The sequence below is a fragment of the Euwallacea fornicatus genome, chromosome 9 (assembly GCF_040115645.1).
Source record: "Euwallacea fornicatus isolate EFF26 chromosome 9, ASM4011564v1, whole genome shotgun sequence".
Taxonomy (NCBI): Eukaryota; Metazoa; Arthropoda; class Insecta; order Coleoptera; family Curculionidae; genus Euwallacea; species Euwallacea fornicatus.
In genome coordinates this window covers 3,193,463-3,219,430 of record NC_089549.1, presented here as the reverse complement: position 1 = coordinate 3,219,430, position 25,968 = coordinate 3,193,463, and the positions used below count along the sequence as shown (strand labels likewise).

The 25,968-nt window shown below is 31.9% G+C and overlaps 6 protein-coding genes across 15 annotated transcripts in view; 2 read left to right on the top strand and 4 right to left on the bottom strand.

Moving 5' to 3' along the window:
* CASK (peripheral plasma membrane protein CASK) overlaps positions 1-1,391 on the bottom strand; it is a 136,360-nt gene extending 134,969 nt beyond the window's left edge. For 4 of the 5 annotated variants that reach the window (XM_066285666.1, XM_066285668.1, XM_066285667.1 and 1 more), the window contains exon 1: positions 785-1,391. In XM_066285666.1, coding sequence (XP_066141763.1) covers positions 785-843 — 59 coding nt within the window. In that variant the 5' untranslated portion in view covers positions 844-1,391. The remainder of the gene's footprint in view (positions 1-784) is intronic. The other variant, XM_066285671.1, reaches the window with a different exon arrangement.
* Positions 1,392-3,533: 2,142 nt separating this feature from the next.
* On the bottom strand, positions 3,534-6,151 carry LOC136341078 (probable peptidyl-tRNA hydrolase 2). 2 transcript variants are annotated; one of them, XM_066285684.1, is made up of 5 exons: positions 5,899-6,151; positions 4,837-4,951; positions 4,526-4,757; positions 4,227-4,470; positions 3,534-3,964 (listed from the first exon to the last, which is right to left on the bottom strand). In XM_066285684.1, the coding sequence occupies exons 1-4, from the start codon at positions 5,986-5,988 to the stop codon at positions 4,269-4,271; spliced, it is 639 nt and encodes a 212-aa protein (XP_066141781.1). In that variant the 5' UTR covers positions 5,989-6,151; the 3' UTR covers positions 3,534-3,964; positions 4,227-4,268. The 2 variants fall into 2 exon arrangements, with proteins under 2 accessions (XP_066141781.1, XP_066141779.1); XM_066285682.1 differs by lacking the exon at positions 3,534-3,964 and having other exon boundaries at positions 4,013-4,470.
* Positions 6,152-7,187: 1,036 nt separating this feature from the next.
* Blos2 (biogenesis of lysosome-related organelles complex 1 subunit 2) lies at positions 7,188-9,211 on the bottom strand. Its single transcript, XM_066285685.1, has 3 exons — positions 9,073-9,211; positions 7,994-8,236; positions 7,188-7,852 (listed from the first exon to the last, which is right to left on the bottom strand). The coding sequence occupies exons 1-3, from the start codon at positions 9,119-9,121 to the stop codon at positions 7,716-7,718; spliced, it is 429 nt and encodes a 142-aa protein (XP_066141782.1). The 5' UTR covers positions 9,122-9,211; the 3' UTR covers positions 7,188-7,715.
* On the top strand, positions 8,150-11,188 carry LOC136341077 (ceramide-1-phosphate transfer protein). 3 transcript variants are annotated; one of them, XM_066285680.1, is made up of 5 exons: positions 8,150-8,274; positions 9,575-9,715; positions 9,954-10,168; positions 10,284-10,459; positions 10,647-11,188. In XM_066285680.1, the coding sequence occupies exons 2-5, from the start codon at positions 9,588-9,590 to the stop codon at positions 10,773-10,775; spliced, it is 648 nt and encodes a 215-aa protein (XP_066141777.1). In that variant the 5' UTR covers positions 8,150-8,274; positions 9,575-9,587; the 3' UTR covers positions 10,776-11,188. The 3 variants fall into 3 exon arrangements, with proteins under 3 accessions (XP_066141777.1, XP_066141778.1, XP_066141776.1); XM_066285681.1 differs by lacking the exon at positions 8,150-8,274 and adding an exon at positions 9,212-9,349; XM_066285679.1 differs by lacking the exon at positions 8,150-8,274 and adding an exon at positions 9,398-9,526.
* A 444-nt stretch (positions 11,189-11,632) lies between these two features.
* On the bottom strand, positions 11,633-19,534 carry LOC136341073 (solute carrier family 12 member 9). Of its 3 annotated transcripts, none has more exons than XM_066285676.1 (15): positions 19,428-19,534; positions 18,540-18,866; positions 17,860-17,994; positions 17,481-17,615; positions 16,893-17,089; positions 16,632-16,836; positions 16,421-16,574; positions 15,987-16,102; positions 15,715-15,922; positions 15,260-15,458; positions 14,966-15,146; positions 14,564-14,771; positions 14,309-14,479; positions 13,923-14,252; positions 11,633-13,379 (listed from the first exon to the last, which is right to left on the bottom strand). In XM_066285676.1, exons 2-15 carry the CDS (start codon positions 18,799-18,801, stop codon positions 13,196-13,198), a joined length of 2,685 nt encoding a protein of 894 aa, XP_066141773.1. In that variant the 5' UTR covers positions 18,802-18,866; positions 19,428-19,534; the 3' UTR covers positions 11,633-13,195. The 3 variants fall into 3 exon arrangements, with proteins under 3 accessions (XP_066141773.1, XP_066141772.1, XP_066141771.1); XM_066285675.1 differs by lacking the exon at positions 19,428-19,534 and adding an exon at positions 19,177-19,382; XM_066285674.1 differs by lacking the exon at positions 19,428-19,534 and having other exon boundaries at positions 18,540-19,382.
* On the top strand, positions 19,533-25,910 carry mei-9 (DNA repair endonuclease XPF mei-9). The gene is made up of 15 exons (XM_066285673.1): positions 19,533-20,056; positions 20,734-20,895; positions 21,747-21,927; positions 22,045-22,197; positions 22,257-22,519; positions 22,573-22,724; positions 22,842-22,990; positions 23,046-23,402; positions 23,464-23,637; positions 23,699-23,839; positions 24,052-24,264; positions 24,415-24,588; positions 25,031-25,171; positions 25,388-25,579; positions 25,679-25,910. The coding sequence occupies exons 1-15, from the start codon at positions 19,920-19,922 to the stop codon at positions 25,853-25,855; spliced, it is 2,766 nt and encodes a 921-aa protein (XP_066141770.1). The 5' UTR covers positions 19,533-19,919; the 3' UTR covers positions 25,856-25,910.
* Positions 25,911-25,968: the final 58 nt, after the last annotated feature.

Below are 25,968 nucleotides of genomic sequence, written 5' to 3'. Positions count from 1 at the left end.
GACACCCCCATCAATTTTCGATTACTTATATTATTTTTCGATTTTTTAACAGATTAATGGGTGAAAACAGTTGGAGCGAAATGGTTTTTATGGCCCAGGGCCAAAAAAGTCTTAATCTGCCTCTGACTACAAGAATCAGCTAAAAATTATTTTTATATGTTCAATAGAATATGAAATTAAACCGGCCCTACCTGGCTGTAGCTAAAAAATTAGTAAGTCAGTCAATGGATATTTTTCAAAAATATACTCCATAAATACAGTAATATAGTGACCCCATTATTATTAAAATATTTTAATGACGTCAATCACATACATTTTCTTAAAATTAACATAAGACTGCCAAAGTAATTTATATGAGAACTTTTATCTGCATCTTATATTGACCACTCCCACATGGGCACTTCTGATCAATTATATCATTTAATAGTGAGGTAAATCTGGAGACAGTGAATATTTTGCTGAACTAGAACATGGTTAATTTATATCGTTATTAATATGACTGTTTACAATATTTCGCACATTACACTCCCACATTTTAACCGAAATTAAAGTTCTCCATTTTAACTTGCACAAAATCACTTTTATTTCATACATTTTTGCTTCAGTTTATCCCTACAGTATTATCTGTATTGTTTCTTGACACTTGGGTGGAGTAGGTATTTCAATAAAGGAATACGTGGTGTACAGAATTTATTTAACAACCGTTAACAAAATGTTATCGGTCTAACATTTAATAAAATACTAAAAGGATTTGCTATTAACATGTCAGTACACTAATACATACCTTCCAATGTCTTCACATAACTCGTAGACCTCATCAAACAGCACTTCTTCTTCAGCCATAATGTTAATTTTTGGTACCAATTTTCAAAAAAAAAAAGATTGACATGTCATTTCATTGAAAAGTAATTTTTTTGGATATCTCCCCTATTTGCAGAAACATCACTGACCTCATATAACATAATAATACAAAAAGTAAACAAAACAATTTTGACAGCACTACTAATATATTAGATATAGATGTTTTTTGTATAATATTTCAAGTTCAATCATCAAAAATTTAAGAAAATTCCCGGGAAAAGCACTTTACCCCCAAAATGTATACCCGACCACACGCACCACCGTAATCCCAGTTGCCTAAAATTCGGTGTTACTTGAAGTTAAAGGGAAGATCAGTTGTTTCCACCGAAAACCAATGAAGTTTCACTGTAAAAGTAAACGGAAAAAAAAATATTACACCACCGGTTTAAAACCGTAAATGAATGCCCCGATTGCACGACCAGTCAGCGAAAGGTTAGAGTCAAATATATGGCAGTAAGAAGGGCCACGAATACGCCCTCGAAAAACCAACGATGAGCATTTAGCACCAGATTGACAGAAGACAGCCTGTATTTTTTCCAGGCGCAGTCCGGGGTCCAATACTCATGCGCGTTTGATAACACCACTAATTAGAGATACGTAGACGAAATCGTTATTTAGCTTCTACGATAAATTGATCAGCCGACCTGATATCAGACAGTATTTCTATATTATCAAAGTGACTCGGGACAGTTTAATTAGTCCGGCGTGCAGTATGAGTTTAAAAGGAGTACTTCGGTTCGTTTGCCTGCACCGCAGAATACGCAAAATAGTCCACTAACAGAAGACATAGCTACATTACCCGTTTTAGCACAAGTTACAGATCTAAAGTTTCGGAGTACATGGCTGCTATGAAATCTCCAAAGAGCCAGTTAATATCTGACAATATTTTGAACTTGCAAATTTCCCCCAAGGGATTAGAAATGCAAATAACACTCGTATAGGTACTATTACAGCTCCAATGACCCTAAGCTACAGGCTCGGCCGCTGCAGTAGAGGAGGGAGCAGATATCCCATCACCTATATAACGACCCTACCAGAAAAAGAAGGAACGTCGCCCAAAAAAGCTAGGATGCTCCACTTATCCTTGACCACAGCTTGGTAACCAACTTGGTGCATTAAGACAACGCAGTAATATTGGAAGAAACTTTAGAAATAGAAAAAACTGCAAGCCATGGAACTGAACATGAATCTATAGTCTCAAAACTAAGGAAACTATCCAATGTTATTAAGGAGTTCAAACATGAAAAATTTTAAATAAATGATTTTCACGAGTGATAAGTAAAACAATAATCAAGACGATGTAGACATTATGGCCGAAGTTTCAATTATTTCGCTAGGTAGATGTTGAGACATATATATGTTATTTTTTTTATCTCTTTTTCAATGTTTTGGAAAAACCGAGAAAACATATTTCAAGATTATTTAATACACCCAATAATAGTCTTTTAAAGCCAGTAAAGAAAAAAAAGTAAGATATCAGAGAGAAAACCGTGATACAAAAACTTGATTAGTGCATCGACAGAAATAACTTTCAGTTCCTCTCAGTGCCGTTCCAAAGTCGCTACTACATTATGACACGGAATAGCGGATTAAATCATACGTATACGCTATCCGACTAAGTCTCTCTAATGTAATTCCCAAGCCCTGGTCCAACGTTTTGATTTTATGATTGTAGGTTTTTAATTTGAATTTGACTTCTCTTATGAGTTGTAATAAAATAATAATAATTACCCTGCTGCCTTTACAGCTAATGTGGTGGCTTTAATTCAGTTGATACATAAACTTACTCATTCAGTGTAAATAAACGTGACGCAATGTATATACACCGAGTCAAGTGAAACAACTTAAAATCAATAATGCATCTAAAAGACCCGGCGAAATCTATATGTGAAAGGCCTTTCTGACATAATTTACACGCTGACTCTAATTACTGTCAGTACTAATATTTTGTACTTTTTGAAATAAAATTAACATGTGATAGTACATATACACGGCCATCAATTTAATAGTTATGATGACATACCTGAACACATTTCAAATAGAACACCCCATGCATATATTACAGTATAACCACATTTCCAACTGATGCTCAATTTATCTTCATTGGAATTCAGAGGTTGCTGAACTCCAATTTTGTTTTAGTATAGGTAAAGGCTCCATAAAACCTTTTCCCTTATTGAAGCCAAAGGTAACGCTTTCCTGTAAAGAAAGCGAAGCGTTTTAATAATTTCAATATGGCAATATTGACTGCGGCATTTAACTTTTAACCATGAAATGTCCGACCTGCCTCCTGGCAACTTTTTGTCAATTCGTAACACTGTTTAGTTCAGATTAAGGGATTCCGCAAGTAGAGTCGATCCAAAAATAACGCAACGGATTTATATCGAGTTTAAACAAAATACTACAGAGCATTTCAATATTATCAATTAAAGTCAATATTCTCCTTGACTATGAAATCGAAGTAGTCCACAGACTACAGAGTAAAACTGGGTTTATCGAACTATTTAACTCATTGTTAAAAAATTAAACATATTTGTAGGCATAGTGCAGTTTATAGAACAAAACCACTAATATACCAATTATTTAAGAAAGTTGCGCAATGTATAACTTTTACACATTAGTACATATCAGCTTCATAGGTGCAGCCAATGAAAATAGACAACAAGCAAATCTCACAACGAAATTATGTATAGTTCATAAGTTAACCGAACTTAACTACTGAATAATACATTACGTAAATCTACAATCCAGGTTTAAAGAGTCTGCCGACCATTAGTCAGATCGAGGTGCATGTTCGCAATCTATTAACATTTTTTATCGGTCAATTTAAAACTGGTAATTATGCGCACACACATCTGTCTTTATGTCAATTAAGCGATAACTGATTAAACTGTTGGCTGACTAAAAGTCTGTAGTGTGCAGTGTCTCATAGGAAGAATAATTTATCAGTGTAAAAAGTTAATATACCATAAATTATTAGAAATACATTGACCTGCAAAAAGGTATTACCGGTATTTGATTGAACAGGAATCAACAGGAACAAAACAGTCCCCAAACTAAACAGTGCCCTCCACCAGGAAAAGGAAAGGATTGAAGGACTCAACTGAAAAATAAGAAAGTGATTTAATGATATTTGATGAACAAAGTTCCATCTCTTTTTAATTAAATTGCTTGAAGCTTTATTAATAATTATTTTTAAATGCAATCTAATGGTAAACACCAACATAAAAAAATCTAATGAAAATGGTAATTGTTTTAATTCAGAACACATCACTAACAATTTGTTTGAAAATTTTCAAAATTAAAGAATTATTTTGAAAATTTCTCTTTCTCTCTCCTCAATATGTACAGATAACATAACTTACAATGGTACAGCAAGACACTACCTCTTGGACGCTAATTTGGGTCTATAATAAACTTAACTTTCCAGTTATTTTGTCAACATCCTCTTCTAAACCAAACAAACTCAATACAGTAACAGACCCTCTGGCAATTTGCGTATGCCCCGCGTCTCTAACTAAATAGGCAGGAATTTTTGCTTCCTTTGCTTTTTCTTGAAGTTCAATTAAATGTTCTGTGCTACTGCCTTTTAACACTATCTTCTTTTCACTGAAATATGTTGTAACATTTTAGTCGTATTCAGCAGATCGTCAAGTAGCCCTACCCTTCTTCCTCCCATTGGCATAAATCCGCTGCCAACCCGTTCTCCAACGATTCCCTATAAAGTCCTAAACAGGCGTGTCCTACTTGCGCAGCTATTTTCCCCACGCCCATTTTTAAACTATGGTTAACCACAAACGTCATTTTATAATAAGCTACGTCTTCATCTTCCCATTCGTCTTCGTCGTCTTGACTCACGACTTTTTCTGGCGATTTTGTTTGAGATTCAGTTTGGTCTATGTTTCCAGAAGAAAAAATGATTATAAAATTAACAAATATTAATATGAAGAATCTTATTATTATATTGTTAAATACCTTTTTTCAATAGACTGTTACTCTCTTTGCTAGTGTCTAAACTACTACTACTACTACTACTAAATATATAGTCTATGGCAGCATCAGGGGAAGTGTTTCCAGTGCAATAAAGGGCCTGAAAATAAAAAGTTAAGTAACTATACAAATTGATTAAACAGTGAAATAAAAACAAAAAAATTTTATTTACTTTCACAGGTACCTAATACCAAACATTTGTATAGGGTGTCAATTTATGCCAGCTGGACTCAGATTTTTGATAAGAAATAAGATCTTTGTAAGTCCAATATGTGATATAAATATATGTTTCAAAAACCATTGTGATAATTAACCAATGGTAGAATTGTCATTTTACTCTACTCTAGTTTTATATATAATTTTTTTTCCATATCTTGTCTTGAACTACGTAGTGATTTACTTTTAAGAGTTAAAAAAAATACAAAATTCCAGAGAAGACCCCTTCTATGGCTAGACTCTGGTAGGTTAGGTACAAAAATAGTTAGTAAAAATATTCTAGTTTCTAAGATACCAATATATTAAAGACTATATTAGAACACTTGGGAGTATTTGTGTAGACATTCTTAGCAAACCTTTTAAATATTTCTAATTTTTGCAAAAGACTCTGGCAAATATCCATCAATAAGGGGTGATCATTAAAAACCTTGACATTGAACTCTGCCCTATAAATTTAAGAACCTCCCATTTGCTATTTACCACCAAACATCTAACTGACAAATGAGCTTTTCTAGGACATATCTTTGCTATTTTAAGTACTACTTAAGGTTTTTCTTTAATAACCACTCTTGACCTACATAGGTAGTAATTTTTTACCTCTATGGGTTGATTTAATATTGGATATGAGAATTAGACTTCAGGGTACCATTACTTTCTCAATGTTATAGTAAGATTTTATGTTTGTCATACATAAAATCATGCTTCCCACTGCATTCTTATCTTGGACATTGTTAGGTATTAGGTTACACTAAACAAAACACTGGGCAAACCATTTTTACATAGACGGTTTTAAGACTATCAGGGTAAGTACTTCAACGTGTACATACATACCCCTTTAGCAATTTTTTCTGATATTCCCATGGAAAGTAATATATTTAATGCTTCTGAATTTGGTTCAAAATCTGAATAGCTTATTTCCATTTTTAACTAATTTTCTTTTAATTTTCGGAAGCTTCAGTGTTATATTCAGTATATATTAAAAGTATTCTATTGAAGAATCTATAGCAGAAAATGAAGAGTTATAAATTTGACGAAAATACAAATAATTCCAACTTAAACAAAATCATGACAACCGCTGTCATACATTGACAGGCGTTTACTTTGAACATTTCCTTTGACACCGATGCGTAGTGACATGTTCTATCTTTATAATTGCCCTGTGATAAGACAAAGACAGATAATTTCGTATTATTTTAATAAATACTTGATGCACTACGAATTGTATCTATTTCACATTTGAGACTGCTTATTTTATTTCTACTTATTCGAGGCCGCTAGGCCTCTGATGCTGAGATACTTATCTCAAGCCAGCTACTAATAAAGATTGAATAATATTATAATAGTTCTATTAAAATTGTATAAATTACTGAATTTTAAACTCTAATAATTAAAATCAAAATAACTGCTTTTATCGAAATTAACTCAAACATGAGCCTGTAAGTACCCATAAATTGAATTTCCTTCGGAACCATGTTAAACATCAGTCCTTCATCAAGGTCTTCTATAGAAATTTGTAACTTGTATGAAAGTGACTCGAATGAGAAAACAATTCTTTAACACTCAATGTCATCAAAAATTTCACATCATTTTTACATGTTCCTATAAGATGAGAACAAAACAAGAAATAACATCTATAATTTACATGTGACATAGTATGATCCCCCTGATCTCGATGAATTATGAAGAACCAAATGAAATGATTTTATTTTATATTATTTTTGACTTTACTGTTTACATAAAAACCAAAATATGAAATACATACCTGTAAAATAGTTTAATATTTCCCAAAATACCAATGCATAGAATATTTTTGTGAATTCGGTATAAACGCCAATTATTTCAGTATTATCCATTAGCAACAAAACTCCAATTAGCGTGCGCCAAAATAAAATGAAAATTACATTTTGTATTAACTTTTTAGTTTAGGTTCATAGCAACTTTGCAGATCCTTAACTATATTCACAGAGTAGTTACTGTTGCTGCAAATGTTGGAAATATATTTTAACCTATTTTTCATCAGTATCTAGTATTAGTTTTACTGAGCTCTTCCTTTTGAGACTACTTTTGTGAACGGAAACGAAGATCTACCAAAAATACATTTTCTTCAATTAAACAAACCCTTTTCGAAACAAATTTAATTAAATTATATTGTTATACTACGATAATAACACATAAACCAATTATGACACAAATCTGCAGATTTCGGAACCGTGTATATTAGCAGCTATCGAATATGAAAATTTGCTTTAAGGTTCGTTCTAGAATTTAAAATTCTATTTTAGAATTTGTTTAGTCTCATTTGGTGGAAAACATTTTCATCTTTCTTGTGTGTCTCCATTTATATAACCTGTAGCTTTAGGAGTTTGTGACATTCCTTACTAACCAGGGAAAAACTCACCCTATATGGAAAATAAAAAAAACATATTGTTTACTATTAAATACGCCACATTACGATGCTCTAAAACTGCAGAAAAAATAATGAATTTTTAATATCGGGTCATAAAACTTAAAAGCTAAAAAATTTCTGTATCTCATTAGGTATTGCAAATAGAGCAGAACGGTTTTCACGGGAGTGTTCCAAAATTTTAGCCCACGGGACCCAATCCGAGTATTCGCCTATATAGATTTATCTGACTCCAATATTTATTTCACCGTTTTTCTATATTTTTAAACTTTGCCTCCAGTCGTTTTGAATATGCATCCAATTTATATGCTGCTTGTTCCAATTTAATCACGCTGTCTTCTATTTGGTCTATCTGTTGCAGAAGAGGTAGCAATGAATCATCTATAATAAAAATGATTAACAATTAAATCAATTATTTAGAAAATTCTTTTCTATCTTTTCTAAAAAACATGTCTTCTTCTTTTTAATACAATTTATGCAAGACTTTCAAACACACTTTAATTTTATAAAATGTCTACTTACATTTTTCATTTAACTCCCCCATGCTCTTACTAACATTCGCTGCAATATGTTTCATGTCAGTATACTTTGTTATGGTGGCTCTATTCATATTTTCAAGTAACTTATAATCCTCTACAGTGGATGTTAATTCCCCATAAAGATATTCAGAAGTTTTGCTGAAGAGGGTATTAGCCAATCTGCTCAAATTAGGATCATGAGGATCTAAAGCTTCAAAACTGGAGGTTGATGTTGATAATGTTGGTCCTAAAAGTAAAAGCACATATACAAGATGATTCATGAAGGTGAGCAAATTTTATAAAACTAAAAAATACAACTTCCATAAATCTAGTGTACACAGGTATAAAAAGTCACATTCTATCTTATAGAAATGGTATCACTAAAGCAGAGTTGTGAATTGTGAGCCAATATCAATCTCAAAATTTCAATTGAAACATTATGTAAATTTCAAAACTAATGATCACATATTAAAATTATAAGCATGCCTCGTATAATTTAACATATTATCCTAAGTAAAAACTTTTCAACTATTAGTTACATAAATCGAAATGGTGTATACATTTCTTTTAACTTGGTGGTATATCAGAAATGCAGTTTCCTGTTTACAAAATTGTCTACTTCTATTGAAGAGACCATACAAATTACCCTATATTTAATTCTACCACATATTCACCAGACTTCTTTATAAGATGTCAATTTTTTATTCTAAATGTGGATCCTTTCAGTAATTATTGAAGTTACAAAAAAATTACCAACATATGTGCTATAATGAAAAGGGAGTATGTAATTAACTGATCAAATTACAGTATAGAAGTTTGTGCAGTTTTGGAAAGATAGATATACAGTTTCTGTTAACTTGGAAATAGGCACTTGCTCAAACATATGCCACTGGGTTAGTACCTTCATATGAAAACTATTCTTTTGATAAATTTTGAGGGGCAAAAATCAGAGTCTTGGTAACATGTTGAGGAAAGTGCTATGTCACTTTGAAAACTATCCTCTTAATAATGGTACCTGACCTAGACTGATTTTTCAGCTAATAACACCTTAGAGCTAGAACTAGATATCCTGCATTCGCACACCTTTTCTAGGGGAATCTGTAATTCCATCCGAATCCTGCTCCTCAGCCATTTTTTAAGTTAAACAGAATTATCCATAACAATTATTTTTTATTTTCTTTATCGATGAAGGTTTTGTAGAGAAGAAATTAAACAAACAAAACCGAAAACGTAGCCAACAACAAATAACTAAATATTTCAGAAAACCGGCTGGTATAATTTTCACAACATATGTCTCCCGTTCTGTCCAGTACGTTTCTGAACGAAGGACAAGGACAACAAATGTGGACTGACATTACAAGTTAGTGTTTTTGGTTGAGTTCATACTACTCATACACCTAACTCACAATTGATAATTTGATTTTGACATTGATGGAATACGATGTTTTATTTTAACCTCAAATAGAAATTATTTTCACTTTTTCAATACTTTCCAAGGTTTAATTGGATTTAACACCAACAAAAAACTTGAATCAACGTAACTATCCGATTTTCAATATTCCTCATTTGCAACAGAAATTTTCAGGTTCTCTAGGAAGATGTCTCAAAACCAGAACATGGAAAAATTTGATATGAAAATTGTTCATGATAAATTCCAAGCATCTTTGCAGGAGGAAGATGACATTGATTTGGAACTATATTTGGAAAGTTTCGAAGAACTTAGCAAGTAAGAACTTCAATAAATGCTAGTTTTGGTGATGAAGGTGTTGTGCTATAATCTTGGATACTCACTCTCTATGATTCTCTACATGCACCAGCAATTTTCTCTCTAATCAAAATGTAACTTCATCTAGTTCAATCCCAAGCATTATCTTTTTTCTCATTTACTACCTTTGAAAATTATGTCTCAGTATCGTTTTATTGTCTGATTCTGATGAATTATTGTATATTTAAATTTTTTGTAGATTTTTTAACTTGATGGGCACTGTATTTGGCTTTGTGAGCAAAGACTTGAGACAGAAAATGGATCACCTTAACAGTCTTTTAAAAGATAATGATACATCCCATAAATATAAAACTGTAAAAACAATGATAGAGCATGAAAAAGAGAATGACTTATTACAAAGGAAGGGATATGTTTCAGGAAGCAGAACTCTTTTGAGGATACACAGGGGATTAGGTAATTGCACTAACATAACAAGTTTATGTATATTCAAGTCTTATGTTGAATGTATAAGTTTTTATCAGTTGAATATTTAAAAACAAAAGTTAAATTAATCATACATATTTTAAAGATTTTATCCAGTTATTTCTCAAGAAAGTATCAGAATTGGAAGATCAAGCTACAACAGTTGTTGCATGTAGGGAAGCCTATGATCAAACACTTGCTAAACATCATTCTTTTATCATTAGAAAAGGGGCACAAGTTGCCATGTATACTCTTCCCACAAGAGAGCAGTTACTAAAAAGGGTAAGTTAATTTAAGCCACCAAGCATATAAAACCTAATCATCCATTTGTTTTGATGGCACCAAGTATCAAATATACAATTACGAAATTAAAATGAGAACTACATTAATTAAAAAAAGGTTGAATCATTTGTTTCTTTAATTAAGTATGAGCTAATATGCAATTTTGATCTGAAATTAAAATTTTTAGGTTTGCGGCGATGAAGAGGAGATAAAGAAAGCTGTTAATCTGTTACCTAAAACATTAGAAGCATCCAGTATTGTTTATATGAGAATTGATACACTTTATACTGTCCACAATTTACATGACCTTCCATAAATCAGTAACCAAATTAAATAATTAAATCCAATTATAAAGACAATTATTCCAGTATAAGTATTGAATCTACCATTTAATATACAGATAGAAGTATAGGAAATTTATTGATGTGATTTTTTTTTATAAATAAGGAATTTTTATGTAATTAATTATGAATGATCTCTTTTAATACCATATTAGAATTAGATATTATTTTTAAGACCCAAAAAACTAGATATTTTATTCTAAGTTTGTAGTTTTTAGCGTTTACTCTGCGGTAGATGTAATGAATATGATTTAAGTAAATTACCAAATGGAAATTTGCAAATAGATTTACACATTATTTACATATTATTTTTATTTAGCTTGTTTTATTCGTTGTTAATTTTATTTATATTTAGGTGTAAATGTGAAATATATTTTATATACATTCAGATATTAGTAAATTCATTTCATCATTCCTAAATATTGTATGCGCTTACAATAAGTTTTGTTCCCACTATGATAATCACCAAATGACCAATATCTGAGGTTTACTCTGGCCCCTATATTTGTATCAACATATTTTTGTTGGATAAATCTCTGAAAATTATTTAGAAAAAATAAGTTTCAATGCTTTTAAACAACTGCTTGTCAAATCTAATACTGGCACAATGCTAATTTTTCTCTATAAAGGTGCATAACTTTTAAAATTTCTAAACATCCAAACACGGTTTGCATTGAATGCAAGCGACAAATAGAATAGAAAATGTTATTAACCCTCGAATATTTTCTAATTTGAACAAGGACGGCTTTATACAGGCTATTTAAAATGTTGTGCGTACTTTTTTTGAAAGTTTAATGAAAGTCGTCTTCCCTACAGGAATAGAAGGTAATACTAAAAAGTAAAAAATATATATTTTTCAGATATCAAAATACTTTTAAAGCTATGAGACTATTACATTTAATTTTTTATAGTCAATCACAGATATATAAGGCAAATTTTTATATAATGGGTGATTATTAAAAAAATCTCACACGAACCGTAAAGGTAGGGCGTTGATTAAGCAATTTACCATGAAATATTTGGTTAATAGATTAATCGATCGCAGCCATATCTCCGATATTTCAACGCCAATTTGACAATTTTTTCAATGATCTTTCTTCATCTTACTACCAACGTTTGTGTAGATAAAATTCATTGATACAATACATCATCATAAACCATAAGTACTAGCGTCACTTATTCCACTTGCCTAATACTCTTGACCTTGATAATAGCACTTTTTATAGATGTTAAGGCTAAATTGTTCACGTGCTGTCAACTTTAACTGCAATCCAAATTTCATAAAAACTTTGAAATATCAGTCACATGGATTGTACAGAAACTGGCTGCGTATTAAAATTAACAAGACATTCATAATTTGGTCTCAAATTATTGCTTTATATCAATATCATGTCAATTTGAACATGCTAATTACATGGCGAAATTTTAATAGAACCTATTGACGACAGTACTACAGCACGTGAATTTTTGTTTTATAACATTTTTTGACCTTATGAATATTTAAGTTTTCCTAACTTAGAATCACGAATTTTGTTCATGCACTGGAATTCCAACTGACAATTCATGTATATGAATTTGTATGTATAGTTTTATAATCACTTACTTACCATTAATAGCATTTAGAGCTAGTGGTAGGTAATTATAAAATTATAAACACAGAGGAAAATAATTTTTTATATGGAAGAAAAGTTCTCTGCTCTACTGAGTCCATAACATTATGGTTTGTATTCAAAACTTAAATCTCAAACCACAATAAAAAGAGAGCATATTATTTCACAAGTAGCTGAAAAAATTGGATGATATAAAACGGAATTTAAATAGGAATAGTATTTGTTGTTAACTTGGCGGTAATAATCTATATTATATTTTATCTAATATTTGTTCAGGGAGCATTAAAGCATGACATGGATAATGACCAAATCGTAAGGTATATAGGGTCACTTCAATAAACGCATGTATAATAAAATCAAACAAGTTTAAAACTTGATAAAATTAAATCTAACAAAAATGTTGGTGATATAACACATCTTGCAAATATGACATTAAAAAAATTCCCAAACGTAATTTTTCCAATTTGTTTTTTGTAAAAAAAGAATGCATTTTATGATTTATAATCAATTATGTCAGCATATATTTTATTTTGTTAAAAAATCTTCCAAATCTTATTTAAAGCGATATGCTTTATTATGGGATTCTCAGCCTACCTACCGTAAGACTCTTATAACCATTCAGAGCGATCCACTAATAATGCAGAGAGAACAACTATTGAACGTATCGAAGTCGATCAACATAGAAGGCTGTAGCTCGATTCTTGAGATTATCTTTCAAATATCTAATACTCAAAAATCAAGATTCATTTACAATCATGATTGCATTATTCCAAATTTATAAAACTTTATAATGTAGTCGACGTGACAGTGTTAACCCCATGAACAAAAATGGTGGGCGGTAAATTACTGGAGAGAACCTCTAAATTATCATAGTACCATCCAGCACGTTCATCCTCAATGGGGGTTGATGGAAGATAGATGAAAGTAACTGCGGTTTCCGCCGTTTGATCGAGAATCATCGTATTAAAACTAAAAAAAAATCACAATACAAGGCGAGTCTGTTTATACTAGCAAAGCTACGGGATTTCATCGAAATCCGTTTTTAACGCGCAAGCTGTTAAATTTTCATATGGTTATAGAAAAAATTCATTTTATATCCACTGGATACATGCAAACCATTGCTAATTGCCAAGGTTGATAAATATTGCACTTAGATATTAACGAGTATTTTTTACTATTAAGAGGAATATTCAATTTGGTCACCGTTTATATCGAGCGTGTAAAAATTGTAGTGCCAAGATGAAAAAGGGTGTTTTTATCACAGTGATTTTTTTTCCATGAGGGGAAGTGGCGTACAATTTTTTTTCTTTAAAATATCTAGTTCTGACACGTTATAGCCGGAAAATTACAGATTTGCGAACGGTTTTTTTAAAATTAAACTGAACTCATATTTCTATCACTCATTAGTCTTGACAGTTTGGCACCACAATTCATAAAACGCCTATAATAATCGGATTTTTACATGATTTTGCGATACCTCGTATATGTACGTAAGTAACACCCAAGACTTACTTTTTGACATACGTCTCCATATTAGCCCCGTGAGATTCGATCACATTGGCCCACTCGACGACTGGGAATATTTCAGCACTGATACGGAGTTCCTTGAGCATCGTTTTTAGTCTCTCTACTTGATTCTGACCAGTGGAATTAAGCTGAAAGTAACTCGTTCGTGTTTCATCGCAGACGCAAATCCTCAGTTTCAGTTTACTCCAAAGAGGGACCATATTAGCGATACACGCGAGTTGCATCATAAAGAGCGATGTTATGTCAAATGCATCCAATTCACCAGGATTCAAGAAATTTACGGGCCACACATCGATATATAATTTCGATTTAACACTGAAATAATATTACTTCAAATATTACCTTCCATAAAAGTTACATAATGTCTTTACGTCTTTGGATCTTTTCGTAGTTTTGAGAAATTTCTGCAAAGACAAAGATTTTTGTTCATCCTCAAAACGTCCCTCATCATTTGGACATACTCTAAAGGGGACAGTGAACCCGCGTCTCCAAGAGGAAATACATCATTATCGAATTCCACATTGTGGTATGACGATTCTTGACTAAAAAATGTAGTCAAGTTATCTTTTACGATACATTACAGGCTTTTTATCAAGTTTTTGCTTTTAAACAACTTGTTTTTCTACCTTGAAAAAAAATCCGTGGGTTCCTCAGCGTCTAAAAATCCAAAAACCACTGTATTCGGCTTCATCGCCCCCATTCCACTAAGTCGCATCAAATGCTGTAAACCTTCCCTAACACTACTGGCTACAGTTAATTCAACGAATGCTTTAACTTTTAAATGATCTACCAGATTAAGCCAATGTGGTACCATCTCTAAGGTAGGATCGGCACCTGTAGCAACAAATGCGAAAATTAAAAACTTGATAGCTATTATTTTAACATTCTCAATTACGTCACAATAATGCAATAAATTTGTTACTCTTCGGAATAATAAATTGTGCAGAAATCATTTTTAGCCATCAGTTTCGGATCACCTTGTATGACATTATTTATGATTTATTACGTAAATAGTTAAATTTGATTACCTGATACTGATTCTCCTTTAACGACGTGTCCCAAAACATATAGACCTCCTTTTTTGAGATCGTTTATAAAATCAATTAAAGGACATGCCGATCTGGGACTATTCACTAACAATAACATTTGGGGGCGCCAAAACTTTACATGATCTTTCCGTGAATCCAACAAAAGTAGGTATTTTCTAACCTGCAAAACAAATTTTGAAATCATATAAAATTATATTATCTAGATTTGATAATTATTAAGAAATAAAGTGGAAACCATGTCCAAAATTCCTTATTATTGTATGAATCACTTACTTGGTGAAATATCAAAGCTTGTGAAATACTGCCCCAATCAGTACCTTTAGAAGGTGAAAAGAAATGCAGGAACATAACCAGGAATAGACACATGAGGATGCTGCATGCTGCATAGATGCTATTTATCACAAACATCATTATGAATGTTCCCAACAGACCTATTAGAGCAGTGTGCCATGTAAAAAATGAGAAAGATGGTCTGAAAATTAATTTATAAATTAATTAACCTGAGAATGATGGAAAACAATTGAGAACCCAATTATTAATGCTCTTTAACTTGAAACGAATTTCTATGGAAGACATAAATCTAGAGGTTCTATGTCAATGTTTTTATAGATTACCTTACAGTGAACGTCAATAGCATATTAATAATATAGGCATAAGTAAGTTAAACTCGATTTCGGAAGAAACAAGAATTTGATTTCTAGAAATATTTAAATTAATATTTTTCTTGCCTAAAGTTTGGGGCTCCAGCAAGTTCTAGTCCTAAACAGGCTAAATTTGTTGCCAAATAACTCAACAAAAAGAGTACGGCGTTTAGTTGAGCAATTACATTAAGAGAACCAATCAGAAGAACAAGCTGCACTAGTCCGGCAGAAATCAGTACAGCAGTGATTGGGTTTCCCTTCCATGTGCCTTTGATCACAAAATTTAATAATGAACCTATGAAATAAATAGTATTCATTCAAAAATGGTAACATAAAATGAAATCATGAAAGTTTCATACCAAAAATTCGGTCTTTTGCAAGGGCTTCTAAAACTCGCGAACCACCAATTACATTGCTTAATGCCGCCGACCAAGTTGCAGTGAATAAACCAATAGCAACACTTGGAGGGAAAACACTAAAAATGAGAATTAGAGATATATTCCCTGCAAAAACTAAACAAATGAAAATGAGAGGTCAAATTCTCGAATTTACGAAATAGAACGTCTCATAGGAACGGCTTTAAAATTGTATATATTGAGAACTCCAAAAATAAGTATGACACTTGGTGTGCAAAATATGAACACACATACATTTCACAACGCCCTCGTAAGTTGCAAAATTTTTCAATTGACTCCGCAGTTCATATGAGAGTTTTGAGATATTTTCATGTCATTCTCAAGGGGATACCATTCCCTAGCCCCAAATTCAAGACTGTGGCCTCTGTAAGGCTCACCTTATTCCTGCTAAAAATAAGTAATTGTTCTGCAATAATTCTGTAGTGGAAGTAGCGGCGGCCAAAAAAGACATTACTATATAAATCACCATGGTAAATGCTACTGCTGAAAGTGTTCCTCTGGGAATTGATCTGCCAGGATTTTTCAATTCACCTAAATAAAAACATAAAATTTAAATCAGTAGAAAAACGATTATCCACTATAACTTACCACTCATATTCGCCCCGGCCATAATTCCAGTAACACCCGAAAAGAGTACACCAAAAACAGTAGCAAAAGTCACTAATTGGCCAGTCGCTGTGTAATCTTCACCATAATGATCGAAAATGTTACTTTTTAGTGTAGTAAAATTTAAACCTGTATAAGTATAATTTGTCACGTTTGGATGCAGAGTATTGGATGCAGGTACGGGAACCTAAAATTAACAACTTTTGAAGAAATAAGTAATCGAGATAAATTTTGAGATCATACTTGAATTTCTCCTTCGTAAAAGAAAGTAAAAAATGTAAGAGCTAAACATGAGCAGACGATGGCCAATACAAATACTGTAGTTTTGGCAAACATGGCAGCGCCAATGAGACATATTATTAGGTTTACAAGGTTCAAAACTGAGGAATAGAGAAATTGCCACCAACGTCCGTCTTTGACGATATTCTTCATAAAATAACCTACAAACAAAACTAAATACAGGAAGTCCTAGAATGACATGGACAAAAAGATACCGCTATTTTCCTCAAATATAAAGTGGATGATTTAACTTAATTTTTAACTTTCTGTCTCGTCAGGAATCAGGGAAAAAACTTTTTTATTCAACTATAAATTTTATTTTTAGACCGGGACACATTCCTTATCTGTCTAAAGAATTGTTGTATAAATTAGATTACTGACATAGTTAAAATTTCTCTTGGGGTTCCCTCTTCAATTATCAATAGTAACCCACTCACATGTTTTTATACTAAATACAATTAATAAAACAGATTAAGTTGTCTGTAACCATTAAAAAAAACACTGCAATCTCTAAAAAAAATGGAACAACAGAATTTTCATTAAAGATCTTACCTGAAGGTCCAAAATTTTCTACAAGGCCTTCAACGCAACCGGAAATACAAAGGGCACTGCTAACCATATTGGCCAAGAAAAATAATGTTCCTATTGAGCCTCCAAATTCGGGTCCCAAAGTTCTGCTAATCATAACTATTAGTATTATTAAGGATAATATATAATTTAACATCTGTAAATGGCTAAATAGGAGATGAATGTAATCACTAAGTGATAAATGATGTACTGCTAACTATGGAAAAAGTCACTTTCCATAGGAACCAAGGATCTGACCAATAACTTGGCTTCATTTCAGAGTATTTATAGAAATTAGCTTGTATTTAAACATAAGAATACTTAAGAGTTTATCCTTTGATTGAACTGAAAAAATAAAGGATACAATAAACACCTCCTCCTTCAACTGCACCATTTGTGGAAATTGCACAAACTGATGTTACAGTGAATACAAGAATTGCATATGCTATGGTAAATTGGGCTAATGTAACCAGCAATCCTGCATTTCCTACAATGTATCCTAAAAATATACTATACTTTCAATATGTTACAGAAATAGTAAGTCAAATTGGGCATTTTTTAAGCAAAAATTCTATTTCTAGTGAACATTTAGAAAAGCGCTCCTAACTAGAACAAAACTGATGTCGTTGGTGTCTAAAGTTCAATTATTATAACAAATTTAATGAAATACAGAATAGAGAAAATTGGTTTTATAGTGAAACCTATTAACATTTACACAGCTCATAGTATGCATAGGAACCCAGCTTTAGTCTAATTAACTAAAATCTGAATACACTGTATACTCAAAAGATGATATCTACTGACAAACTAACATGAAAGGAATTCATCAGAATCCACACTCTTTGGGGCCAGTAAATCAAACGTGAATAAATGCACTTCAACAATAATATTATTGGAAACTACAAAGGGGAGTAAAACTCTTCACTTCAATGTTTCACCAAATATTGTTCTGTTAGTAAAATTGCCAACACCTTAAGCTACTGTCTAATAGACTTAGTCACGCAAGAAGTTATATTAAGTACTTCATGTAAAATGATTACTTACCCATACGTAAAAATATTAATGCTGAGAACATGGACAAACTCACTGGCGCGAAAACTCCGGCAAAGGAGCCCAGTGTTCTGGTACTATTTTCTTCAGAGAACGTCCCAAACTGCACATAACTGGACCCTGAGCCATCACTTGAAGTTGCATAATGATTTCTGGAGAAAATCCCTGATATTTTCTTCATAACTGAAGAGCTTGACGCGTTAACAAAGGGCACTTTATCCATATTATTTGCAGAACCTTCAGGAGAGGCCAACATTTTAAATTATTGCCTATCGGGCTGCGCCTTTCATGCGGTGGAGGCTTCAAATTAGCCTCTGTTAACTAAAAATCTAAAACTGCAGCTAGAATTCTACTAACAAGTTTAACTTTAAATTTATTATATTCGTAGACGTAAGTACTCGTGACTCAGTTAATATTACAATTTTTGGTTTATTTGTTGTGATTGTGATAAAATAAAAAACCTAAACAAAGACGACGTCAAATTTACATTAGGGAGTTTTTACAGATTTAGGTTAGGAATGAAAACGTTATTCATTCGGCAATAAATTCTCTTTTTTTAAGTTGTTTGTCCACGCCTGGCGCATACGTAAACGTTATATCCCTCCAACTTCATTTTTTGTGTTGTACTCACTCATAGACTATAGCTTTGTTCTAACATTCAACACCCTGTATATTTCTCAAACTATCAACTTTTCGATGAACTATGTCTGCGCTAATAGTCACTAATAGACATGCAAAACTTTAAACTTTCGGATTTCCCATTGTTAATCAATCATTCTGTATATTTAAATAAATTAAAAATTGTAGCTGTTACTACATGTTTCCTATGTCGTTCGGTATATTGGATAACTTTGGGTATACTCATAGGGGGAAATTCCTCACGTTTGATTTGTAAAATTCTTGCGCTTGTCAAGACCCCCAATCGCTACGAAAATCCATTTTTGGAACATCCTGAATGTTTTTTTTTCAATCTTCCTCCATTTCTACCGCGTTCTCAGTGACCCACCGTATGAAATTCAGGAGATAACACAGTATTTTTCCGTAATTCATTTTTCAAATAGTCTTTCCGTTGTTCAACGTTAATGATTATCCGCGTCCAGCAGAGTGTTGGTTGGACTTTCTGCTGTGACACGCTACCCTTGACTTAGAAGGAAAAAGGCAGTTGACGTTATTTTCATGGAAATAGGTGCACCATCGCTGCATGCGACCGCCATTGTTGATTGTTTTGATTGAACTGGCAAGATCTGATTAAAATAGAAAATTTGAAAAATTTTAGAATTACCTTGCTTTACATTTTTTCAATTAATTAATAAAATAAAATGTGATTAAAGCCAAAACGAAACAGAAAACAAGATATTTTTAGGAACGTTAAATATGGAGTTTAATTCTGAAGCAAATCCCAATGTTAATGATACATTGTTCGACAAAGTGGACATTCAATACATGCTAGAATTCGAAACTCAAATCTTTTTAGATTTAGTACGAACCGATGGTTTAGTTATTGCAGCAAAGTAAGTTTTGTTAAAGTCAATTCATAATTCTGTAGCAGCGAGATGTAAGAAGGCACTAAGGTCCAATTATACTAGAATGGGCATATCAGGGTGGACTTAAATGCATTCAAGAGCAAATTAAAGAACAGAACTTGATGAATTGACTAATGATAAATATAGTTTTGAGCTTGTCTTGTCTTGTGGTAAATGTTTGCATGTCATATTTATCGCTTCTAAACAATAAAGTTCATGTTTAGATTTCTACTATGCCTTCTTATGCATGTCTTCCTAGGAAACTTCAGCTAAATCCAATTAGTACTTCAACTGCCCATGAGAATTGCATTGCTATTATCAAGTGTTACTAATTAAGAAAATAAATTTAACAGCAATGCATTTTTATAAAGTTATTCAAAAATAAATCGAGTTTTACTGAACTTATTTTCAAACTATGATTGCACAAGTTGATCTAAGCATTCAGGAATTTTGAAGCTTTGCCTATGCTCTTTTGAGTAGCAGCTGTATGTTAATCATTGTTTGCTGTACAAATCATACTGTGAAATCCAATGTAAAAATATTTGCAACACTATCTGTTGCGTTTAAATTTAAATCTCATCATATTTAATTTAAAGCCCAAAGTATTACAAATTATTCCTTTTTTTCTTAAAAAGAGAAGCTTAATAAATATTCCTCTATTCCAGAGGATTAAATATGGATTTAATAATACTGAACATACTCAAAGTTTATCAAGATCCAGGAAATTTAGTTTTGGTTCTGAATGCAACAGATTCAGAGCAAAAATACTTTGATGAGAAATTGAATAGGCAGCATGTTTATATTCAACATGAAACTGGAAACACTAGGTAATATGAAGGTGATGATCTTATATTGTTATAAGAAAGAGAATTACTTCAAATATTCTAAAGAGTACTTTTAAAATAAGAGAATTGTCAATTTTCAGTTATTAATTTTAAATTGACTATATTATCCATATTCAGTACTTAATTATACATTTAATTATTTATTTTCATTGTAAAAAGGGATTGTTATGTCATCAAATTGAGACACTAGTGAGATCTCTGAAATTGTAAGATATAATTGCAAGTACATATCCTAATGAATGTACTACTGTGTTGATTAAATTGTAGCTAAGTTGTGTTAATAAATTGAAAATTCAGAGACTAAATGAAAATATGAAAAATATTTAAAACATCTTTTTTCACAGAAACATGGAGCAATTAGAAAATTATTAAAAAAAAAACAATGGTCTATCATATTGTTCCTTTAAAATGTTGAAGGTCTCGTAAATGGCCACGTCACTGCTTAAATTTAAAACATTGTTTTCCCTTTAAAAGACGTCTACGTCAAAAGATATGTGACACCTTTTTTATGCTTCTCAATTTTTATAAAAATATTTAAGGATGAAACGAACATATGAAAAAACTAATTTTTTTTATCATGATGTATTTTAAACAAAAAGTAATAATTAACCAATGTTCATATGATATTTTTTTCTTAAAATTATGCACAAATTCACTCCCTGAATTTTTGATATACTATAATGAAATATCTTGTATATCTTCAGGTATATCTTACAACTTCTAAGACTTCAATGGTAGGCCTAAGTTTAAACTATCTTGCTTGAACTGCACATCAAACTGTTGTAAATCAGCAATATTATAGTTTCATGGCTATAATATGATATATTTTTCAGAATAGAAGAATACTTATGCGGCGGAATACATTTTCTTCCGTCGAGAATTTTAGTTGTTGATTTATTGAAGAATCGAATACCAATTGACAAGATAACGGGCATTATTGTTTTGAGAGCTCACAAGATATTTGAAAGCTGTAATGAGGCATTTATTTTAAAATTATACAGGCAATTTAATAAGGTGAGAATGCAGATTTCGAGAATGGAGGATTTCAACGCGTTGCCTGAATATTTTGTGCACAATGTTGCCCTTAAAAGAATAGCGGTACTATATATAGTCGGTACTATTTGATTTTAGACCGGATTTATTAAGGCATTTTCAAATAGTCCTCAAAGCTTTACCATGGGATTTTGCCATGTTGAGCGTGTCATGAGAGCATTATTTGTGAAAGAGTTACATATTTGGCCAAGATTCCATGCTCTAGTAAGAAGTAGTTTAAAGAAACATGAGGTAATTTAATTTTTGTTTATAATTTGAGAAATTTTCTTCATTAAATGTATTTCTTTCAGCCGCAGGTCATGGAGTTACATATTCCAATTACCGAACAAATGAAAACAATTCAAACTTACATTCTTGAAATAATGAATGGTACTGTAAAAGAATTAAAACGAATCAATCCTGGCCTTGAAATGCAGGAAGTAACTGTCGAAAATTGCCTTACGAAGAAATTTCACAAAATCCTTCAAGCTCAAATGAATGAAATCTGGCATCGGCTTAGTAATAAGAGTACGCAGCTCATTGCCGAACTGAAAACTCTTAGGCATTTACTGCTGTAAGTTTTCTATATTTTAAATTCATGACTACAATTACGAGTCTTGGTTTCAGAATGATGTTTTATTCAGATTCTGTATCTTTCTATTCGACTATTTTGGAATATAGGAAAGCAGAATATGCAAGGAGTGTGGACTGGGTTTTGAATAGCTCTGCAGAATTGCTTTTTAAAAGTGCTGGTACACTGGTGTTCTCAGGGGATAAAGGTACCTACTTATTAGGCATTAAGGACAGTCAGTGAATACAGAAATTAAAAAAAAAAATGTTTTTGAAACACTACATATATTGTCGTTCTAATACACAAGTTTTTTTATTCATTTAAGAATTCAATCCTGTGTTTTGTCCAAAATGGGAAGCCTTGCTCGATATACTGAAGGTAGAAATTCCAGCAGAAATAAGAAAATCTGGGTCCAAAGATTCTACAGTACTGATTCTCTGCTCAGATCAGAGAACCTGCTATCAACTAAATGAAGTAAAGATATATTTTTATTAATTAAATTTTCATAATTAAAAGGGCTATGCTCTAGATTTTATCATCAGGACCCCATTTGTACTTATTTATGTTGGCGTTAAAAAAGAAAATTAATTTGAAATCGCTAAGTGATAAATTCAAAAACTGCAGTAAAATACCAGAAATTGCAACGTCAAGTGAATCTCAACCTAAACCGCAATCTCGTGTAACTAGGAAAAAAGCAAAGACTGGTAAAGAATCTGAAGAAAAAATGGAAGAAGCTCAAAGAGATGAAGATGAGGACGTAGATAATGTGGAGTTTCAAAGTACCTACATTCTAACAATGAGCCAGAGTGTTTTAGATGGTTCCAATGAAACATTTTTGAAAGACACTAGTACTCTAAATGAATCAGAATTTACCCCCTTTTCCCAGGCAAGTTATTTCTTATATCCAAGTAAGTAGTAAAACAGTAACAAACACTTTTCTCAATCAGATGGAAAATATCAACTTGACTGAAATTTGCGGATCCATATCAGCTCCAAAAATATTGATTCAGACTTTCAAAGGAGATGAAAATTACATAAGTCTTCAAAACACCTTACAAACACTCAAGCCGAGTTTTGTCATTATGTATCACAGCAATGTAACAGCTGTGCGTGAGATAGAAGTATGTAAGAAGTTTTCATCACTTATTTACATTCTAGTATAACTAAGATTTCCAAATACAGATGTTTGAAGCTCACAGGTCAGAAGAAGATCATTTGAAAATTTATTTTCTGATTCATGCAGATACAGTAGAAGAACAAGCGTATCTCACTGGTTTGAGGAGAGAAAAAGAGGCGTTCGAATTTTTAATTGAAACGAAAGCTGTAAGTATTACAATCAGCCAGCAAGATATATAGGTTTGAAATGCAGTATTTCAACACTAGTGCTGTAAGATTTTCTTGTAATATTTTACTTCAAATAAGGTTTTTTAATCTTGCGAGTATAAAATGGTTCACTCTGTGTAAGAAAACGTCTCAAATTAATCCATTATTACTACTATTCTTACTATTATATTCTTATCCTATTTTCATAATAGAATATGGTTGTGCCTGAAGATCAAGATGGAAAAAGTGATCAGTGTATGACACTGCAAAGAGGGGGGTTATCGCCACAGAAAAACACACGGCAAGGTGGTCAAAGTAAAGAACCTGCTAGACGAATAGTGATTGTAGACATGAGAGAATTCCGAAGCGATTTGCCCTCTCTAATACACAAACGAGGGATAGATATCGAGCCGGTGACGATTACGGTGAGTTATTTTATCTTTTCATTTTTTGTCGTTTAATTAATAAATTAAATTAATTTAATTCAAATATCTGCTTGAAGTAACTGATTGTTTTTAAGTCAATTGGCATGCTATTGTCATATCTTTCTGGTTATATAAACAACCTCTTTTTAGGTGGGAGATTACATATTGACTCCTGAAATTTGTGTGGAACGGAAAAGTATATCCGATTTAATAAGTTCCTTAAACTCCGGAAGATTATATCAACAGTGTATGCAAATGCAAAGGTTCTATGTCAAACCAATGTTACTTATTGAATTTGACCAGAATAGACCATTCGGGTGGAGTGTAAGTTAAAAGTTTGGATATTTTTTATGCTTTTTTCAAAAACCGGACACATAACTTACAATTTGGAGTTAAAAATGTGAGCATCATTGTGCTTACATCGATTGATTAAGATCTTGGAAAAGGCGTGAACAATAAGCAAAACTTATGTACTTAATCTTATCCTTGACGAAGTTTTATAGAAAAAGTGGTGAAAATGAGGAGTTTGCTATTAATTCACATCCAACATTAAGATGCTATTTAGAGTAGCATAATAAACTGAAAATTACTATAAAATAGACAAAAAGTCTATTATAGTGTCACCTTCATTTTCGTTAATTATTTTCGACGAATATGAAAAACCTTCGTCTTTACTTGTAATACTAAAACACAGTGGTTTATTGTCCCTATTTTCGTTTCTAAACACACATCGCACATAAATTATAGTAATGCTACCGATTTTTAGCATCAGTACATGATTTCCGAAAACGGTAACAGTTTTGGAATTCAAGAGAAATTGTTACTTCTCACAATCCACTTCCCTAAATTAAAAATTATTTGGAGCCCCAGTCCTTATGCAACTGCTCAGTTATTTGAAGAACTAAAGGTAATAATTCTTTAACGTTAAACCTGTACTAGCTTTTCAACAATAATCTTAATAATATAATAGAATTGAAAGAATTCAATTTTATGGATTTGTAGGTATGTAGTTAGATAAGTCCTTATTTCTTCCAGATGCATGTTTATACATTCCATTTAATTATAAAGCGGTTGGTTTTAGAAATTTGTCAAGAAAATTAAAATATTGGGCATTTTTTTTTAGCAAGGAAAGGATGAGCCTACCATACAAAGTGCTGTTGCTGTAGGCGGTGACGAAGATTTGGACGCAATAGAGACTAAATACAACTCGAATATTTATGATTTTGTTCAGCGGTTACCAGGAATTACTTCAAAAAATATAGATATTTTTCTGAGGAAAGGTGTAAACATGCAAAATGTAAACAATAAATCCGAGGTGAGTTTTTCAACACATTCAAAAAATGTTCTATGCTATCAGACAGTGAAGTCATATTTAATGAAAATTGTGATCTTATAAATGCCTTTTTTGTTACAGGAAGAATTAAAATTAATTTTAGGTAACAGCATTGATGCGAAAGCTTTATATTCTGCATTACATACTGAATGCGTTCCGGTAGAAGAAAAGAAGGAAAACAAATATGGTAGAAATAGAGGTGGTGGGTCTGGTCGTGCAAACCTGAGGCGAGGAATTAAACCACCAGATCGATATTAATGTACATACCAGAAACGTTGTGTGATAAACATAGAATAAATACTCGTTTTTGTTATGAGAGCTCTATAAGTTATTTTTATTAAAGTAAACCCAAGTAACAAGTAGAGTAAGTT

Excerpts from the sequence above, each read along its gene's own strand:
- LOC136341077 (XM_066285680.1), top strand. The coding sequence starts at position 9,588 with ATGTCTCAAAACCAGAACATGGAAAAATTTGATATGAAAATTGTTCAT. Across the intron at positions 10,169-10,283 it reads GAGGATACACAGGGGATTAG|ATTTTATCCAGTTATTTCTC; the intron begins GTAATTGCACTA and ends CATATTTTAAAG. Across the intron at positions 10,460-10,646 it reads GAGAGCAGTTACTAAAAAGG|GTTTGCGGCGATGAAGAGGA; the intron begins GTAAGTTAATTT and ends TAAAATTTTTAG.
- LOC136341078 (XM_066285684.1), bottom strand. The coding sequence starts at position 5,988 with ATGGAAATAAGCTATTCAGATTTTGAACCAAATTCAGAAGCATTAAAT. Across the intron at positions 4,952-5,898 it reads CAGAAAAAATTGCTAAAGGG|GCCCTTTATTGCACTGGAAA; the intron begins GTATGTATGTAC and ends TTTTATTTTCAG. Across the intron at positions 4,758-4,836 it reads TAACAGTCTATTGAAAAAAG|ACCAAACTGAATCTCAAACA; the intron begins GTATTTAACAAT and ends CTGGAAACATAG.
- mei-9 (XM_066285673.1), top strand. The coding sequence starts at position 19,920 with ATGGAGTTTAATTCTGAAGCAAATCCCAATGTTAATGATACATTGTTC. Across the intron at positions 20,057-20,733 it reads GGTTTAGTTATTGCAGCAAA|AGGATTAAATATGGATTTAA; the intron begins GTAAGTTTTGTT and ends CCTCTATTCCAG. Across the intron at positions 25,580-25,678 it reads ATGTAAACAATAAATCCGAG|GAAGAATTAAAATTAATTTT; the intron begins GTGAGTTTTTCA and ends TTTTTGTTACAG.
- Blos2 (XM_066285685.1), bottom strand. The coding sequence starts at position 9,121 with ATGGCTGAGGAGCAGGATTCGGATGGAATTACAGATTCCCCTAGAAAA. Across the intron at positions 8,237-9,072 it reads TACAGATTCCCCTAGAAAAG|GACCAACATTATCAACATCA; the intron begins GTGTGCGAATGC and ends TTTTACTTTTAG. Across the intron at positions 7,853-7,993 it reads GGGGGAGTTAAATGAAAAAT|ATGATTCATTGCTACCTCTT; the intron begins GTAAGTAGACAT and ends TTTTTATTATAG.
- LOC136341073 (XM_066285676.1), bottom strand. The coding sequence starts at position 18,801 with ATGTTGGCCTCTCCTGAAGGTTCTGCAAATAATATGGATAAAGTGCCC. Across the intron at positions 14,772-14,965 it reads TAAAGGAGAATCAGTATCAG|GTGCCGATCCTACCTTAGAG; the intron begins GTAATCAAATTT and ends TTGTTGCTACAG. Across the intron at positions 14,253-14,308 it reads CTACGAAAAGATCCAAAGAC|TGTTAAATCGAAATTATATA; the intron begins GTAAAGACATTA and ends ATATTATTTCAG.